This window comes from Bactrocera neohumeralis, chromosome 3, assembly GCF_024586455.1.
Source record: "Bactrocera neohumeralis isolate Rockhampton chromosome 3, APGP_CSIRO_Bneo_wtdbg2-racon-allhic-juicebox.fasta_v2, whole genome shotgun sequence".
NCBI lineage: Eukaryota > Metazoa > Arthropoda > Insecta > Diptera > Tephritidae > Bactrocera > Bactrocera neohumeralis.
Window position 1 is genome coordinate 78,383,896 of NC_065920.1, and position 20,126 is coordinate 78,404,021.

Below are 20,126 nucleotides of genomic sequence, written 5' to 3' on the forward strand. Positions count from 1 at the left end.
TATTTTAGCTTCACTTTAATTGTGAAAAGCTGGCTTCGTTGACGCAAATGCTTTCAAAACTACATTAACGATTTCACTCCACTTCGCCTTGGCTTTTTGCTTGCCAGCTTCTTAGCATTTTAGTCACTGCTCTTCTTTTCCCTAGACTCCCTGGACTCCGTTGTTGTTTGTCGTTAATGTTCAAGCAATTTGCGTCTACTCAATTGCACTTTGCATTTTCAATGCATCTAAAATATTTCCTTTCACGCTTTCTTAAACTTGATTGTATTCTTCGCGCTGACGGCAGGCATCACTCAACGGTTTATGTAGATTCCAACGACAAATTTACTCGGTAATTCTACACTTCACTTTATTGCTTCGATGCATTTTAGTTATAGCACAATTGGGTTACAGGAAGAAAAGTTCTTTCAATTTATTTATTTTAATGTATTTTTTGACTTCATGTTTGGATGTAGATGCTCTTCAATAGCACACCATTCAAAGATGAAGTCGTACCGTGGTAGGATGTACAAAACAAGAGTTGCATCAAGGTATCATGCTGCACTTGCCGAGGGTCAGCTTGACAGGGGTGCTTAAATAGCACAGTCTGGAACTAGATACTACAGAGCTTACGGATTTCCAGCGCTTTCCGTAATAAGATACCCTTCTCCTAAGGAAATGCCGGAAAGAACTTGTACCGATAAGAGGGAAGTATTCTCAACGAGCTCTTAAAGAGCTTACACAAAGACAGGAGCTAAGGTTGGTCCATCTGCAAAGGTTAGCACTAAAACAGAAGCTGCTCCTAAGTTTAGCTCCAAGAAGGCAACAACAAGAGCGGCAGCCGGAATGAATGGAGCGCAAGCGGAGTCTGTCTACAATATACGTCTTGGCTACGCTATAGCTGGTAGCCGTCGATAGAAAGGATATTCCATCCAAGTCAATGTTAAGAATATGGATCCCAGCTACATCATCTCAGAACAGATAATGCAGCTTATTAAACCCTGCAATCCATTTTATCAATGTTGGGATGGAAATTTGTCAAGGCTTTAGAGAACCCCACTGCAGAATCTGTTGTGGGCACGAAAAGGTCCACAATACATATCATGCTATCATATCATGGTTACACTAAAATGTTCGCGGTTCGTCCTCATACCACAAAGGAGGAAAGAGTAGGTAGGGAGAAGTATTAACAACAACTCCAAGGCATGCGCCAGGCCAATTTGCTAATGGATTGTTACAATCTCATGAGATTTAAAAATCAACCTCCCGAGAAACAAATTCCGGAACCACTGACCATTGTAAGCTCACGAAACACTTATTCAATAAGGGCCGAGTCTCTTGTGCAAACTGCAGGTTCTGCGACATGGAGCCGGAAACACTCGAACACCTGATTATAGACTGAAAAGCAGACTGCAGATGCAAGATTAAGGTCCCTTGATCCATGTTTCGGAGTCAAAATCACATCGGCTCTATAGCACCTTACAGTATATTGAAATTTGTTAATGTCCTTGGTCCTATCTAACGTGGAATCCTTCAAATTGGAAAGCTTTTTAGATATTGCTCTAATGAACTGCGCTACAGCGTTGCATTGTGCGAACCTACTGGTGCGGAAAAATATGGCGTAATTGCAAAAATACATTTTGCCGTTCCTACTTCATCTACTGCTCTACTTTCACATTTCCACTTTGGAAATTATTAGCTTTGCAACTCAGGAGCGCGTGTACACAACACATTTGCGTCCTTGCCTATTCCCAAAGCAAATTTTTCCATTTCTACTTCTAATATATTTTGCGAATAGCGGCGGACGTGTACTAAACGTTCACCCTCGACTCCGCCCACGTAACCAGGTCAACGCAAACGAGAGGGTGTAGCAAACACAGTAGGGGAAGAAAAATAAATTTCAAGCAGAAAAATGGCAAGCGAACGACCCTTAAATGTCGACCTCAATTTTATACAATTTTCGCAATTTCGGTTTTGCGCTTATTTCCGCTTTCCTTGCGATTTTGTTACAACTCAACCTGCCTCAATGAAATGCAGACATATCTACACCTCGCTAAACACCGCTAACTAACGAAAAAAACAGAGTCGCGCACTGGCGTGGGCCTGTCTGCCGACGTCTGCAAACTTCGTTCGCTATCTCCTCAACCCACCGTGGATACCCGCTGTGTTTGTTGTTCTTACTTTTCAATCAACCGATTGAAAGGCTTTCAGCATTGTCTGCAGTGGCCAGCCGAACTGTCAGTTCAAGCAAATATGTACTTTGTAAGGAAATAGCGCTCCTTTCTTTGCACGCCAAACTCTGCGCGGCACCATCCTCCTCCGCCCCCGTTATATGGTGTTATTGTCATTCATTGCAGCTCTGCTTTGTTTGGCAGGCAACAGCTAAGATTTTGCGGCGCGCTCGTCAACGCTGCGTGCTGAATCGCTTGTTGGCGTGATATGAATTGATAATCGACGAAAAAGAGCGCAACAAAGAGTGGCGAGCCAATCACATACAAATACCTAACCGCACACACTATTTGGGTGACGGGAGTTTCTTCGCCGGCCAAGGATGTATCGCTCGCCCGGATGTCTTTTGGACTATCCGTCCATTCGCTCTTGTTTTTTTTCTGCGCTGGTTTGTTTGTCCACATATAAAGGCTTGCAATAGTTTATGCATTTTTTACGAAGTAACGAAACGTGTTCGTTTACTCAGGAAATTAATAAAATGGCCGTAATGATAAGTGGCCATTATGCTGAAGTGTTGAAGTGCTTGCTTTTATCAGCAGAAGTGATTGGAGGGTGTTTTAAGAGTTCTAACCTCAAAGTAAGGGAATATTTTTTTTGTTTTATTTTTTAATGAAGAGCCGGGATTTTTGAGGTTATGTGTATGGAATAAGATTTTAGTGTCTTCCAGGCATTTCCAACAACTTCTCTAAGCTCCTCAATTCTATGCCACTGTGTCTTCAATTGAACTCAAACCATCTTGAACTACTACACGCCTGCTTTTATTACCAAACTTTCGAAAGCCACAATATTTACCGTTGCATGTTTAATGACTGCGCTTTCATTATAACAAGAAAAGTTCTGCATTGAATTGCTACCGAGAATCGCACATGCTCGCATATTCATACGCCAACAAATTCTTTACGCAAATGGAGCGGCATTCCCACATTCATTTGTACATGTGTATGTATGTGTATTTGCAACACCGTTTTGACATGCCACCAATGCCACAAAATACACTGAAAAATGAGCAAAGCTCTACGTGTCTATGGCGTGAGTGCAGAAACGTGTAGTAAACCGAAGGACAACAAATTCAAATTACCACATAACCAGCGCACAAGTCAAGTGCGCCTGTAAGTATGCAACGCTGTGGCTGATGAAAATCGCAAATGCCGCATTTTGGCTGCTGCCGGGTGAACTTACTACACATGCAACCAAGAGCACTAGCGAGTAGTTACCCTGTAGGGTACTTAAAAGTTAGTCAGACAATTATTCAGTGCCGTGTTAGTTAAAATTAGTCGCGGAAGTGAAAATTATTGCGAAATTTTTTAGTAAGAGTTCTTGGTAACCTTAAAGGATTATTAATACTAGTAAAAAGTAAAAAATAGTAAAAGCCTGTTTCTTTGTGATTTTTTTGAGTGGCGGTTTATATAAAAATGAAATAAAAATCATTCATATTTACAAAATTTTATGGACTTTAACAATCGGCGATTGATTATGAAGAAAATTGTATTTCCTTAATCCTTTTACCAATCACCAGGAAATCCTTCGAAAAATGTTGTGTTGCAGTGAGGAAGACTTTTCTGCTAAAAAATATCTAGAATCTAAAAAAAAATTAATAACTATTATAGATGAATACAAGTATTGATGGAAGGAGTAGGCAAATTATTAAATTTTAACAAAATGTCGGCTTTCCGAAAAAATGCGATGTTTGTTAAAAACATTACACTTCACAGTGACTTAAAAAATCGAAATGAAATTATTATTAAAAGTCTTTTTTTTCGATTTTTTCCTGACAAATGTATTTGAGAAGATCGTGTGAAAATTGCCTGTTAGTCGGTTCAGGAGCTTAGAAGAAATTTTCTTGACCTATGTTTGCCGACAAACGTGGGGCACACCTAAAAAAACGTCGATTTTTGGAATTAAAAAAAAAAAACTCAATCGTTTGTTTAAACTTTTCAGGCTATATTTATACAAGTTTCGAGAATACACAGTAAAATTTTTGAAAAAAAAACTATTTTTTTGGATTCAAAAAAATCAGTGCAACCTAGAACCATCGCCTACAGGGACGCCATAAATTATTTTCGCTTCCATTGACACTACAAATTTCTGCTGCTATTTGGCTTCCCAGACGCATATGAGACCACAGGAATCGGTGTGCATTAAAATATTTTTCACATCTCCCTATTTGATGTGATGCAGTAAAATTCCCCTAATGACAGCTATAAAAAATATTCATCTATGCAAAATTCATACATAATTGGCGCTTAAGTTTGTTTGCGCGGCCTGCCTCGCGCGGCGAATGCGCAAAAATCACACCACTGCCAATAATTTGTAGTATACATTTTGGCGCAAAATTAAATAGGTTGTGTGACTTGCTCACTGACATTCGCGCCGAGTGGCAATTGCGGTCGGTAATTACATTGTAGTCGCTGGCGTGACGCTAATTGGACTGAGGCTGAGGCATAAAACGAGTGGCGGCACTTGAAGCGGTACTCGTAAAGCCCCGTAAATGAGTGTAGTGAGTAGTAAAAAAGTAGTGAGCGTTGAAACGCCAACAAGTGCAATACAAGTTCAGGCATGAAGAGCGGCAGTGTAATGAACCAGATTTGCAGCGTTACCTGGACGGCGCTAATTAGTTAAAGATTGTGCTAAAAGGAAAACTTTGAATTAGATGTGTGGCACAAGTGCACTTAAGTCGACTATGCTGGGAAATTAGAATTCAAGTCTTAGCACAGTTAGCGACGGCTTTAATTGCAGCGATGGTGGAACTATATGTGAGGTGTTGTTGCATAAGGTAACGTTGTTCTATTACTAACGGTATATTTAATTCCAGAACAGGTTATATTAAGTTTGCCTTGAAGTGCTAAACATCGGAGACCCTATAAAGTTTATATTGGTATAAATGATCAGCGTGACGAGATTATTTGATTTAGACTTGGCTATCGACTCTTTTTCGATCTTTATACACGCAAATTTGTGCCTTAGCTTTTGAGATATCGCACTGAAATTTTGCACACGTCCTTTTCTCCCTAAGAAGCTGCTCATTTGTTGGAAGCGCCGATATCGGATTACTATAGCATACATCTGTCATATAAATCGTTCAATCAAAAGCAAGGCCTTGTATGGCAAACTTTCTTATTTGGCAAACTGGCTTTAAGAAATTTGGTACAGATTACTATAATAAGAATTGCTACAATTTCCGAAAAATTGTTCAGATTGAAGAATTATAAAATAAAGCTGTCATACAAACTTACCGTTCAAAATCAAGAACAACTTTGTTGATTGACGAGATATCCGCACGAAATCTCATATAGATTATGACTCAAGGAATTACTATAATACCTGAATCAATTTTTCAGATCGGATCACTATAGCATATAGCTGCCATACAAACCGATCGACCAAAATCAAGTTCTCGTATGCCAAAGTTTTTTTTTGTGATATTTTTTTCTTGTTTTTATATAATTTTCCTTGCTCTGCATATTCACCATCCATGTCTGCATCAACTATTAAGCGTTTAATGGAATTTCATGACACATTTATCCAGGTAACACTGTACACGTATAAATTTCAAAAGCATTCCAGAATTGCTTGCATTCTGCGCATCTATTATAAATATTTACTTTCAAATAGTTTTGGCATTTTTATTGCAAGCAATACATTAATTCTACATGCCACTGACATTTTAGACGTTCTGTCCACCCCCGCAATAAAGCCGTGGACGAAGAGTGAAGTGGAGTGCATATAGTCCATACACAATTTTGAAAATCCCTATTACTCCGCTTTTCGATACCTTTTTCGCTAGATTTTTGGTAGTTGTGCTGTCATCGAAAAAACTTCCGTTGAATAACAAATCATGTGCACTTACCATGCACACAGACAACAACAATAACACATTTAATTGTGTTGGGTACACATATATGTACATATATATGTAGTACAGCGAACACACTTGCCAGACTTGGCCGACACACAAAAATGTTGCCTTTTCGAGGGTCAAAGTTTCCAGTTTACCAAACAAATTCTCATAAATTTTCAAACTATGCTTTACAGTTAGTGGTGGGAGAAAGTTCGGTTAGTGAGCTAGTAAAAAGGAAGCCAACACAATTCTGGCGTAGAAAATATATAAAAAATTGTATATAAAAGCTGCTGGTGTTACTTGTCATCTGCGCTGTGTTATGTATTGGAATATTTGTCGAACTCGCATTGCTAACAGTTGAACAATCGAAAGCTCATGAAATCGCTATTGAGTTGGTGAATGCATTCCGTTTTGCCTTTTTCCTTCAATTTCTCCAACACATTTCTCTGCCAGTCATCCTTTTTAAGTTTTTATTTCTCTGGCGTATTCTCAGTTCAATAGTTTTGTGCTGGTTGCGGCATAAATCAGTTTGAAACTGTTGTCGTCTTCTGCCTTCATGTGACTTTTTGCTGCTTTCCATGCATTTTCAACTTTTCTTAAGTCAACTTCAAGTGTTCTGAGCAAAACAACCAGCTCCACTTATGCTGACTTTGTCGTCCAGCGTTGCTCACACGAGAGTGTTCTTAGGACGTTAAGCACATACTTATTATTAGTGACCACAGAGTCGCATTATTGTTGTTGCTTTTTTTTTCAATATAATAAATTTCACTTGAATATTGCGAAAATAAATGGGATTTGTTCGTGATAAATGATAAACTGTGCTATAAACAATAAAACTATATGGCATATATGGACGTATTTATATTTTAGCGGGATGTATGGTTCTGAATGAAAAATAAAATTCTAAAAAGCAATATTTAACATTGAGAATTAAAATTTTTTTTCGGGTGCAACGAACACAAAAACAAAAAAATCCTTATAAGAACTTGATTTCGATCGGCCAGTTTGTATGACAGCTATATTCTATAGTGATCCGATCTGAACAATTTCTTCGGAGATTACACTATTTCCTCAGATAATAACCTGCGCCAAATTTCGTGAAAATATCTCCTCAAATGAAAAAGTTATCCGTACAAGCGCTTGATTCCGATCGTTCAGTTTGTATGGCAGCTATATGCTATAGTGAAACAATATCGGCCGTTCCGACATATGAGCAGCTTCTTGCGCAGAAGAAGACATGTGCAAAATTTCAGATCGATATAACAAAAACTAAGGGACTAACTCGCGTATATACAGACCGAAGAGGTCGCCAACGTTTCCTTCTGGGTGTTTCACATTTCGTGCCAAACTTAAAAGTTATTTCCAAATATTTTCGAATAAAATGGAAATCTCAAATACATAAAAGCTTATCGAATCTCTCTACTTTATTAAAACCTTCTTACCTGCCTTCAAGCTTTGAGAGATTAATATTTCAATTTGAACGGCTTCCGGCAATTCAATGCAGCCAGTCCACAAAGAAAAAAGTGTGAAAAGCGAAGAAAACGAGAAGCGAGACAGTTTTATTGGATCATAAGTTATTGTCACTAAGTATTATGCACTACTCTTGACTGCCAAATTTCCTGCTACTTCGGCATGCAACACTGGTACACACCTTGCCACCGATGGCGCAGAACGTGGTTTTAATAAATCGGCATGCACTTTCGGTAGTTCGAAAACTGGCGCGGCAAGTGAGAAGCATGTTAGACAGAAATTCACTTTCCCCTAAGGAGAGGGGGAAGTGGGGGCAAGAATTTTTTCACCTGCCTAATGGCGGGTAACTGCCGTCTGTTAGCCTTTGTGTTCGTGACAAATGAAAAAGAAAGTGAAATTTCGAGTAGGCGTGCTTTTCATGCAGACAGCAAGTAGTGATTAAAGCGTGAGAGCGAAGAGAGTGTGGGGAAATTGATTTTTGAGAGCAAAGGCACTATGGAAAATTTTGGTAGAAATGGGAAATCAGCAATATTTATGAAAGTAGCGGTATGCTGTTTGTATAAAGTGCGTTAAAAGCTTCCAAGCAGAATAAGTAAAGTCTTTTGTTAATTTTTTTTTTATTAAGCTTTCAAGCAGAATGAGCAAAGTCATGTTAAATTTTTTTAAATTTTCTTTTTTTTTTAATTTGTTTTTCTAAATATATATATTTTTTTAATTTGTTTCTAAATTTATTTTTTAAATTTAAAATTTTTTTTTAAATTTTTTTCGAAATTTTTCAATTTTATTTTATTTAATCAATTTCAAAAAATTTTTCTTTGTCTTTAATTGAATTTAATATTACATTTATAGAAAGATATATAACGACATATCCTTCGAAACTATTTTTTTTTTTACCAAAAATTGTTTGTTGGAAGAAAGGCAAGCAAGCCTGCCGACAGCAGAGCCTTAATGCGTAGGGTATAAATTTCAATTTAGTGACGCGTCGCAAATTCGAAAAAAATACTAACATTTTATGTAAATCGTTTTTTTTTGTTTTTTCTTTATTCGCAGCCAAAGTTCAACTGCAAATAAATATTCATTTCATTTCCTAGAATTTGGCGGCGACACATAGACTAGTTACATATATTATATACATACATATGTATATTAACCAGCACTGTTTCGGCATGGCCTAGGACCACCTAGGACGTTGGTGGCATGCTGCCATCTTCTGGCAGCTTCGCGCCGGATGTCGTTGTCTTCGGCGATTCTGTCTATTTGTCTGTGCTGCCGTGAATAAAAGCAACTGTTTGAGAGTAACGGCATCCCACTACAATTGGCGACTAGTTGAGACTATTGTCACTTCAGTTGCTGCTAATAAAATATACGGCGGCACTTGTGCTCGTTTTGATTTCGTTTTCGTTGCAATTCTTTTATGCTTCTCGCACTTAACTTGCTTTGTGACAAAGACTTTCCTCTGACCAATCTTGTCGAAATATGGTATGGTTTTTAAATTTTCTACCACGGGCAGCTGGCAAGAGAATTTCTTAAATTTAGTAAATACAAATATTTTTGTCAAAAACCCAGTATCACTTATTCAAAAAAAGTTTCACAAAAAGTGTCTCAAATTTTCTACTCGTATAAGCTATGAATTTATCAGGAAAAATTTTCATATCCACATCTCTCATCACTTTCTTCCAACATTTAAACATTTACGTCACAATTGCCTCACGCACCCGTTGACATTTTAGTTCTCTTCTAAGAAGCGCTCACTGTTTGCACCGCCGTCTGGTTGTACCGAATTTTGTGTATTAAAATATTTCTCACAACCAAAAATATTTGTTTGTAAACTTCGGTATATTGTACATTTCAGTCACCTTCCTTTCCTTCTCATATTTCGCCTAATCACATGTGAATGGCTCGAACTTTTCTGGAAAGTATGCAGAAAAGATTTACATGAGCATAATGCTCTGATTGTATGTGCTTCAGTTTCTGCTTACTCATATGCATCACTTTCTCATTCAATCAAAATTTTACTTTCTATTGCCAGACATTTTAGCAGGGGTCTAGCCGAGGACCCACACGCTTTGAAAGCAAATAATTTCATTTATTTCGCCCTTTTTTGTTGCCCTGGGGCGAAATTTGACAAATTGCCATTTAACATTTCAATTATGACTAGAACATATGTTTTCACTGTTACTTGGCTTCATACGAATTTTGAAAGCTGTACGATTCAATGTTTCAAGTTGTTGTATAGTATATTACAACATCCATGCTGAAATATTAGAATCTTTAAGATGATCTCAACTTTTAGCCTAATTGAGTTTTAGGATAATTTTTTCATCAGAGTATATACTTAGAGCAAAATTCGCCTTGCTCAGGGTATAAAAATAGATTTCCGAAAGCTGTTTCTAAACAATTAACTAATAAAATTTATCTTAATTATATTACACTCAATAACCATACATTCCACTTTGATGGCCTTAAAATAAACCTAACCATTTCGTTGCCATTAAACATGAATTTCCCCGAAATATTTCACACCTGAACGCACTTCACATCACACAGAAGCTCAAGTACCCTACAAAATGTCTGGAAACATTCGTTTGTCTTTGCCAACGCTTTCGGTTCCTTCAATTCATTCAAACTTTTCCTTTTTTATTTTGAACACTTTAAGAGGGAAGCCACAAGAAAACGATAACGAAGAAGAGTTGACCACTTGGATAGAAATTCTTTAAGGAACGCGAAAGATGCAAGCTCCATCTTTTTCACATCATTTTATTTGATATCCATGCCCAGCAAGCCGGCAGCTCGGTTGACCATTTGAAAAACGTAATGCTTTCAGCGTACATTCAGCTAATAAAAATATGGGAGACAGACGTCAAGTGCGTTTGCAAGTGGACAAACTGGAGAAAAAGGAAAAATGAAGTAGTTCAAGTATTTGAAAAAAGGATTTTGCTCTGAAATCGAGATACTTTAGTATAAATATGGTGGAGGGAGGATATAAACGAATGAGTTGAAGATGATGAGCGCAAAATTATTTCCTTCCCTTAAATACAGCTTTTGGCGGGTTCTCGAGTTTAAAATTGGGAATGCTGAGCTTAGACGCGGGAAATCTTTTATGAAAATAACAGGAAAAATAAATTTATAATTTCTAAATAATAATTTTCTAAGCAATTTACTGATTTAATAACAGCAGGCTTGGCTTTCATTAATAATGTCTCTTTCGTCCTATCTCCTCAGTTGGTTTTTTCGTCAGAGAACGTATACGTGCTCCAGAGAACGTTTATAAACGTTCTCTGCGTGCTCTGTTGTGAGCGCGAAATTTTCCTTTTTATTATAATTTTCTCGCTTATTGCACGCCCTGTACTTGGGGTAATTTCTAGTTTTTGTATTTCGCGGTTGCTGTATTAGCTCAGTCATGTTATAAACCAGTTCACAATAGACAAATATTTATGGCGTGTACCCTGTGTTTGGGAAGTTTCTACAGAAATGTACTTTTGGTGGTTGTTGTATGCGCTAAGTGGATTTTTACTTGCTAAAAAATTTTGGGCTGGCGTTGTATGGCATACCATATATAATAAACACATATGTACATATACATATATATATCTTTTTTTTTTTTCAAGTTCTGCGAAAATATAAACCAGTTTTAACAATATTTTTTCTTTTACTCATGTTCCATTTTATTTCGATTCATTATTTTTGAAAATGGGTTTCGTTATTTTGCATTTCTGATTATATTTTTTTTTCAATGCAATATTTTTCGTGAATTATTTTTGAAGGAGCATTCTCTTTTTTTTTAATTAAATAAAATTAAAGCAAATTTGCAGAATTTTATGCACTTAGTAATCGGTGATTCATTGGGAAAAAATTGGGTTCCCTAGATCCTGTAGCCGATCTCAAGGAGTACCGCCGAAAAAACTTGTCTGGCGGCAAGGAAGATTTTTCTGCTTAAAATGATATGAATTCCGAAAACCAAAGAAAAATGAATACAGATATTGTGCGCAAAACTGGTCAAAATTTCGATATTGAGCAAATAGGGGCCTCCCAAACAAAATTTTTTTTTTGTGAAAAATTTACACTATAGAGTAGTTTAAAAATTCAAAATTATTATCGAGCACATATCTAAAAAGTTCGTGAAATTTCACGGTTTTCATTCAGCCGTTTCGGAGAAACTTTCTTATCCGAATCTAAAAATAGCGTTTCAAGAAAAAGCGGTTAAAGTTTTGGTTACCGATGCCACTAAGTTAAAAAATTCTGGCGAATACGTTTATAACTCCGAAACTATTTGCCGGATCAACTTAAAATTGTTTGAGAATATTTTCAAATACAGAGGAGAGTCATGGGCAGAGAAGTAGCACACTTTAAAAAAATATATTCAAATCAGTTTTTGGTTCTATTAAATAAGTGCATCGCAATAATTTTCTACGTTAATGTATGACTTGATTTCCACAACTTTTAACGGTAACGGCTTTTATTTATTTTTTTCTCCTTACATGCTCAAAGTGTGCCATTTCTCTGTCCACGACTGTATATGCAAATATTCGAATTTTCGAAAATCCTACATAATTAACCGTTTAAATAAAAAGTATTATTTTATTATTTTTAACTTATTTTATTTCATCTTTATTTTATTTTTAAATGCAATATTTTTCATAAACTTCAGAAAGTTTTTCATAAAATTTTAGCTCTACTACTTGCGCCCTGAGCTGCTTCAAATATTTCTACGTAACTATGTCTTTGGTTCGTGCAATTTTATATTGCGTCGGTCAACGCTACTACTGCTGGAAAACATTCCTCTGATTCCCCACCACTGCCATTTCCACCATCACCACCACCAATTTTCGCTATTATGTCAATCAACGTCGCATCTCCTATTAAGTCATTAACATATGGCACTACAAAGTCATTCGCCATCTCCTCCATTTCACTGGTGTTCTCATTCACCGCCAACAAGATCCACTCCTCAATGATCTGGTTCAACTTTTTGTTAACAATTTTGATCTTGGACAAATTTTCTATTTCCGAATTCACATCACCGACGGTGGCGCTAACCTTGAACTCCCTCAAGCGCACCTTGCCGATAATGCTGTATTTGGCCGAGCCGACAATTTTCAAATCCTCAATGGCAAACTTGGCGCCACCATTGCGTCCCGCATTTATTCGGTTGCCAGTGTTCATGTCCATTTTATAGTCGGTAACGAAATGTATTTTATGCCAATGGAAATTGAAAGTGACTCGGCTGAGCAGTACACTGATCTTTACCGAGAAGTCAAAGTCGTCCAGTCCGTAAAGTGTGAAATCGTCGATTTCGCCTGACAACGCTAAACCACTTGAGTTGAGCGCGATATTGCGGTGTGAGAGACGTGCCGGAGACAATGGTCCCAGCCCGAGCCCTGGGAAACCACATGGCATTTGCGTGCGTATCTTCGCAATATAATCGTTTATTTGACTGGATATGGAGCGATCGTAACCTGTTGGAAGAAAGTAAAGAGTTTTTTACGGTTTATTGACCATTGTATTGTATCGGTAATCTTCAAAACGAATGTTAAAATTATACTGCGTGATTTATTGCCCGACCGATAATATGTAAAAATAAATGAGCCTTAAAATTGAAATGTGCCTTATCTCGAATTACTCAATGAATCGCTAAAAAAATAATACTATATCGTTGTTGTTTCGAGGTTCTTGCTAAGAAATTGCACGTATAATTTTTAGAGTCAGAGATTTAGGCACGATATCGAAAGTACCAAAAACTAAATTTGGCAAAATTGTTGCTAAGAATCTCTACAATTTTCTTTTGCCCATTCAGCGCAAAATATTTTTTTATCCTTTGAAACAACATCCTAAAATTCTATATTCAAATATATCTCTAATCGAAGAAGTTGAAGAAAAATATAGGGTAGTCGAAAAAGTCTTTTCGTATTTCTAAAACGAAACTTTAATGACCAAATATGTACCATTTTGGTCGACCACTTTTTGCCATTTTTGCGCTAGAGACATTATTCCATCAGTGTAAAACTTTTCAGGTTTCTTACCGAAAAACTGCGACAAATAATTTTCACAGCCTTCTCTTGAAGCCAACTTTACTCCAGCCATCTCTCCCAGTTATTGCAAAGTCATCAAAGATGTGTGGGATCTAGCGTTGTCCTGATTGAAGAAGAAGCCCTTTCTGTTGATCAGTTCTTGGCGTTTTTTGCGATTGCTTGCTCCAATCTTATCAGTTGTTGACAGTAAAATGTAAAATCAATCGTTCGACCAGGCTGGAGCAGCGCATAGTGGATGAATCCTTTCCAATATAACCAAACACTCAGCATAACCTTTCGAGGCGTCAATCCTTGGCCAATCCACGCTTGGACCATGCTCTTCTTCGCACATTACTTTCGTATTTGATCCGATTTTCGTCTCCTGTTACAATATGCTTCAAAAATAGTTCGATTTCATTTCATTTCAGCAAAGAATCATAGATGTTAATTAGGTCCATTAAATTTTTCACAGACAATTCATTGGGTACCCATACATCGAGCTTCGTTTTGTAGGCATCCATTTTTAAATGGTTGAAAACCTTTTGATGATGATTGTTAAGTTCCTTAAAAAAATACGAAAAGACTTATTCGACTACCCAATATTTCAAGAATTTTAGGAAGGATCTCTAAACTCTCAGCTTATAAGAATTCTCGTAACTTAAATTGATATTTGTTCAACAAAACAACACAACATTTCCTGGCGAAACCCCCACACACTTCAAATTAAATCAATGTTAAAGATTTATTTAGTTTCGGAAATCATAACTGCTACATATCCATATCCAATTTATGAGTGTGAGCACAACCACGAAAAGCTCAGCGCCTACGACTTTCACAAAACGTGTGCACACTTAAACTTCCTACATGAACAAGTTCAAGTTTCGCTAACCGATTACCAACGTTGTGTTTGTTGGCAGGCAAACTCACCGTTCAAACGCTCCTGAAACTCGTAACTGTATGCTGCTGCAACAAGCGCCAATAACACCAACAGGAACTTCATTTTGAAAATCACTTCGTCGCTATGCGTTCGCCACGGATACAGCAAGGAAACTAAATGGCTTTGCTGGCGGCTCGCTTGGTTTTATAAGCTGCGCACTTTCTGCCAAAGATAAACACATTTCTTCCTATTTTTTATACGTTTTTTGTAATAAATATTTCATTCCAGCGTTTTGTTATATTATTAGCGGTTTATCAATAGCGCTAAGCTATTCGTTAAGCTGATAAATCGCACGAAGTTTTGTTATTGTTATTGGTCCAATGTCGTTAAGATCCGCAGGTGCAAGTTCGCCAAATAAACAAAGTCATTAAGACAATCCAAATCACTCGTGCGTCCCATAAAATTATCGATTGCTGTCAGGCAAACATTCGCAAATCACCTGGATTATCACGTGAAAATCTTGCGAGTAAACGATAACGCTCGATAAGAGAATTTCCTTATCATGTGGATTAGGGATATTGTTAAATGACTCAATAAAGGTATTTATTCTGAAATACAATCAAAAAATGTATACTAACACAAGCATAAAGCTCTAAAGCTCCTAAAAAGCTGTAAAACTCTCAAGAAGCTTGCATCTCTTCTTCTTCTTTTCTTCTGGAACTGCTTTGTGTTTTACTTAGCTCGGAGGCAGAGTCACTACCTAGTTAAAAAAACATATAACGCATATATTCTGATAGGATTATCGCCAAAAAGAAAGATCTGGTAAACGATATTTCAAAAGCTTAAATTTTTTAAGAGACGTTCATCTCTTCCAAAAAGCTTGCTTGCAAAAAAGCTTCATTGATTTCTGCTTTCAAGCGATTAAAGGTTGGCGAGTGCTTAAAGTTAATATTATTAGTTCATTGTTAGTGCTCTAACAGTAAACATTGCAGTATGCGGAACTTTCGCTCTCCACTTTCTACACTTCAGTCGATGGGATGTTGTTGTAATAAAACAAAAAATAAAAATATATTATGCAATTATTACTTAGAAGTTTTAAAATTTATTGTAAAAAGTAATCTACAAAAGCAACAATCCATCAAACCAATGCTTATCTAACCCCTTGTTGTCACCACCCACAAAACGTTTAGACATATTTCCGGTAATTTATAAAGCTTTTATTTTAAATAAACATTTTATTTCAAACAAGAAATATACTCCTCACATTATTTAGTAAGTAGGTGGTATACACTTGTCCTTCTCATCGCTATTACCGCCCACAGCAGCAATCATGTCAGCCAAAGACATGTCACCCAAAGCACTGTTCACCTTTGGTACAGCCAGAGATTCGATGGTTTCGGTAATCAAATCTTCATTGTCATTAACAGCCGCCTCGACAATTTCAGCCAAATATTCGTTGAGCTTCTCATTTATGTCACCTTCACCCATGATACCCTCAATGTCGGACTCAACTTCGCCGATGTGTGTGCGTATTTCCAAGGTCTTCAACTTCAATTTACCGGTCAGTAGACCCAATGAGTACTTGACAACACCCTTGACACTAATGTTTTTAACAGCAAACTTGGCTGGACCACTGCCGACCAAGTTGATGGTGAAGCCAGCTTTTTTCAACAGCAAACGTAAATCGTACTCTGTATCGACATTCACATTGCGGAAAGTGAAAAGGAAGTTCACTTTGCTAGTGACCGCATTGATCTTCATCTCATCAATATCGAAATCGTCCATACCGTTCAAACGGAAGTTTTCAACAACACCCTGTAATTGCAAGGCCTCGGTGTCGATATTGACTTCCTTGTGTGGAATCTTGAGTGGAGCAAGTGGGGGAATGCCGACTCCAGGGAAACCACAGGGCATCTGATCACGCATGTTCTCGATAACGTTGACAGCGGTGCTCGAGAGCGAACGATCGGCTGGATTAAGATAGGATGAGAGGATAAATTAAAACTGCGTTGTGTTTTTCAAACAGTTCTGTGATCTGCTACGTTATATACATAGATCTAAGTTAAATAATCTGCTGATCCTAACCTTAAACATATCGACTGTGTGATGCGTGCTTACCATATGTTTCAGCGACTTGTGTGGCTGTCGCCAAACCAACGAGGGCCAAAAGGAATATTGCGATTTTCATTGTAAATACTAACTGCTCACACGATTAACAGTTCTCTAACTACGCTTTCTTCAGACGTGGTAAGGGCTTTTATAGAATTGAACGAATACTTCAAAGGCCGAAACTGCTAATCGGTCATAAAGCAAAATCCGATGCAAATAAAACATAAATCACAAATCTAATAATAAAAATTAATAATCTGTCTTCGTTCACTTGTTCATTATTATTCAGTAAATCCATTAACGGTACTGTACTACAATTTATTAACCACATTCGGCTGCAAGTGTGAGGATTTCCTTATCGGATTACAATAAAAAATAATTGAAAGAGCTTTAAATCTAATTTGATATACAGCCGCACTACATTTGAAGTAGGCAAAGGCTATGTTTTGTTTCTTATATGCGAGCGTATTTTCAACGTTTTACTTGACAATTTTACTGCGAAAAAGACTAATTTAATTTCGATAAAGAAAGAAAGAACTTCGGTGTTTCGCTTAATCGACAAAAATGAGGATTGGTCTCATCATAAAATCAAAATTTTCCTGCTTTTCCTTCGGCACAAAAGTCAATTTTTAAGTCTGAAAGCCATGAGGAAGCGTAAACTTCCATTTGTAAGTGAACATCAGCCATTCATCTCCTTCAGACCTTCTTTTTTTGTATGCGAGTTGAATACGAAAAGAACGCACAACTCGACTAACACCAATATTACTGTTGTCTCAAAATGTGTGACAATAACAATTCCAAAACTGCTTATGTTAGGTTAAAAGGTCAATCCTAAGGAGAATCTCACTTGGACAGCTAAGAACGACGTTTCGTACTGGATCATAAGACTCTTACAGATAGACAAAGCGCTTTGAGCCAGTCACAAATTTGTCTCCTATGTCTTCTGGATCTCCGAAGGTAAGATTAATAAGATGTTTCAGACTCAGTCTTGCAAAAGCTAGACAATGATGAAGAAAGTGCCTAGATGTTTCCACCTCACCCTGATTCATGCAACTTTGACAACAGGCGTCCGACAAGATTTTCAACCCTATTGGACAGTGTCTAGTAAGAACTACTTCAATTGCAGCAAGATGAACTTTGCTCAGGTCAAGTAATTCAGTAGAGCTCTTGCGTTCTACTCTAGACCAGAAGGACCTCGCAGTCACAGGAACTGGTCATCAATGGAGATCTACACGTAATTCGGTTCCATTCCGATGTGAATGGGTCTGATTGGAATTGCAGCCAGCTATTCCGCTGTGTCCTGGCACCCAAACGAGCCTGATGATGAAGTAACTTTGTTCTATTTCTAGTGAGAACAAACACTCCTTGACTAACTTTTAACGCACAGTTAGCGAGCTCAGCGCAAGTATTGTCGCTCGACTGTCGAAGTGAATGCTTACCGCACTGAAAGAGGCTGCATTTCGTAGCAGTACGTCTACCGCCACCTTGATAGCAGCCACTTCAATGATGCGGTAGCCTAAAGCTAAGATTGACAGAGAGTTTCCTACAGAAAACGCCCCTTCCAGCATTCCCTCCTAGCTTCGACTCATCCGTGATAAAGCTCACTGCACTTCTTCTCTAACGACCAAATCTCTTTCGTAGGTATGTGAGCAGAAAAAGTCGCCCCGAGTAGCCTCTGCAACGCAGCGATTCCAGTTTTCAGGAATATAGTTGAAGAAAGACAGAATCTGGGCGTGTCCTTGTTCGGACGCCTTCATATACCTATATATGATATGTACATTATATACCACTTCGCAACAACGATTGATGAAATTGAAATATCGGAAGTGGTATTATTTTTTTTGCAATATTTTCCGTAAAACAACCAAAAACACGAAATTGGTTTTCTCACATAAATCATACGGACATGAATATTGGTAACACCTGAATATGCACCTGTGCTACTTCGCAGTAAAGTAGAACACCTGTTCTGATAATACTAATAAGGAAATTCTTTTATAAACTACAGCAGGTGTCCCGTTATCAGCTTGTCTTAACGGTAAGCCAAAATTAAATGTCAAGGTCTGTCAAAACAAACAAATAATTAAAATACTCTTTTAATTCTTAGAATTATTGAATCCTTTCAATTAGGATCATACATATATAAAAATCCAATGTATGTAATTGATAGCACAGCTTTACTAAACCAAAAATAATTTTTGTTGATCTGGGTTTCTTAGCAAATTTTGATAATATCGAGCCTCCAGATTACAACCATATTCTGTAAAATATTGAATGTGGTCTTGCTAGTAAGAAAAAATAAGTTTTCCAGTCATGATTAGGGTTCTGCGCACCTTTTTCGCGTAATTTTTTAGTCAATGAAAATCTCGCTTTCATTTTCAATTCCAACGGACTACTCAGAAACATTGATATCGCCTAATCCCCATGTATCGGTACCGTCTACCAATAGATGTGAATAAGAGGTTGCAACATCTACAGAAGAGAGTATGAACTTAGTGATTTGATACATGATCAAGTTAGGAGAGATGAAACAATTTTGTGGGACGTGGAAGGATGGATATTATTTTATATGGAAAATTTGAAAATGGAAGTATGGAAAAGTGTGGAAAGAAAGATACATGTTATATCAAGGTTTTAACTGTTCCGGAAATTGAAACTTGGAAAAGGTTTGTCTTGATAGTCGAAAATTTCCTAGGAAACCACTAAGTACTAAATTGTGAAAAAATTGCGCAAAATATGCTGAAAAATTGTCAGAATCTAGGAGCACATTTGATTATCGGGTTCAACTATCTTCGAATAATCTTTATAAATTTTCGTTTTATTTTGGAAATTATAGTGATGAGCAGAGAGAGCGGTTCAATTAGGATCTGAAAGTGATGTAGAAAAGTTATCAATGTTTATGGGATCATCACATGATGGCAGATTACTTCTAATTCTTAAAAAAGGGCTTCCTGCGATGCAACCTGACGTTTCCCCCACAGCGACCTTTAACGTTACGTTCTGATCCCACCGACATCACTGACTAACATCAACAAGAAAAAATGGCAGCAACGAAAGTATAATCTCCTTTACAGTAGTATTTCTTTTATCATGGAAGAATGTGCAAGAAAGAGTTTAATTTTGACTCACAAAGGCCTAGCACTCCGACAAATACTAATAGCGTATATATGGTTTCAAGAGTCTCTGTCTGCAGATTGCTGTGTTGTGATAGAATCAGATGCTCAGAAGTTTACGACTCTATGTTGCAACACCGGTAGTTTGCAGAGGAGAATATGTTCATATTTAATAGCTTCTGGTTATATGTCATAAAGGTTCCGATATGAAAAATTTGTTCGAAGATTGTAGCGTTTCCTTGTATAATAATATATGTCAAATTTCTTGTCAAATAAAATATTTTCCTCTGCAAGGACCTGACTTTGATGGATCATTGTGTATGACGGCTTTATCCCATAGTGATCCGATATCGGCGATTCTGAAAAATGATCAGTTTCTTGTCTGATAGATAGACAGATGAAGAAGCCTTAAAAAGTGGAGATGAATATATGTATATTGTATCAATTCTCTCCGAAAAAACACCTGGGTCCTTAATAAACGCTATAAAAAGAAAAAAAATGTT

The 20,126-nt window shown here is 37.1% G+C and overlaps 4 protein-coding genes across 4 annotated transcripts in view; 2 read left to right on the forward strand and 2 right to left on the reverse strand.

The window, feature by feature from the left end:
* Positions 1–20,126, forward strand: part of LOC126753192 (40S ribosomal protein S8) — a 390,246-nt gene that overhangs the window by 214,400 nt on the left and 155,720 nt on the right. The window lies entirely within an intron of this gene.
* Positions 1–20,126, forward strand: part of LOC126753180 (centaurin-gamma-1A) — a 297,283-nt gene that overhangs the window by 135,738 nt on the left and 141,419 nt on the right. The gene's annotated exons all lie outside the window — the stretch shown is intronic.
* On the reverse strand, positions 12,143–14,565 carry LOC126753189 (uncharacterized). Its single transcript, XM_050464427.1, has 2 exons — positions 14,452–14,565; positions 12,143–12,972 (listed from the first exon to the last, which is right to left on the reverse strand). Exons 1-2 carry the CDS (start codon positions 14,522–14,524, stop codon positions 12,254–12,256), a joined length of 792 nt encoding a protein of 263 aa, XP_050320384.1. The 5' UTR covers positions 14,525–14,565; the 3' UTR covers positions 12,143–12,253.
* Positions 15,597–16,640, reverse strand: LOC126753191 (uncharacterized). Its single transcript, XM_050464429.1, has 2 exons — positions 16,520–16,640; positions 15,597–16,371 (listed from the first exon to the last, which is right to left on the reverse strand). Exons 1-2 carry the CDS (start codon positions 16,587–16,589, stop codon positions 15,671–15,673), a joined length of 771 nt encoding a protein of 256 aa, XP_050320386.1. The 5' UTR covers positions 16,590–16,640; the 3' UTR covers positions 15,597–15,670.

Excerpts from the sequence above, each read along its gene's own strand:
- LOC126753189 (XM_050464427.1), bottom strand. The coding sequence starts at position 14,524 with ATGAAGTTCCTGTTGGTGTTATTGGCGCTTGTTGCAGCAGCATACAGT. Across the intron at positions 12,973-14,451 it reads GTTTCAGGAGCGTTTGAACG|GTTACGATCGCTCCATATCC; the intron begins GTGAGTTTGCCT and ends TTCTTCCAACAG.
- LOC126753191 (XM_050464429.1), bottom strand. The coding sequence starts at position 16,589 with ATGAAAATCGCAATATTCCTTTTGGCCCTCGTTGGTTTGGCGACAGCC. Across the intron at positions 16,372-16,519 it reads ACAAGTCGCTGAAACATATG|CCGATCGTTCGCTCTCGAGC; the intron begins GTAAGCACGCAT and ends ATCTTAATCCAG.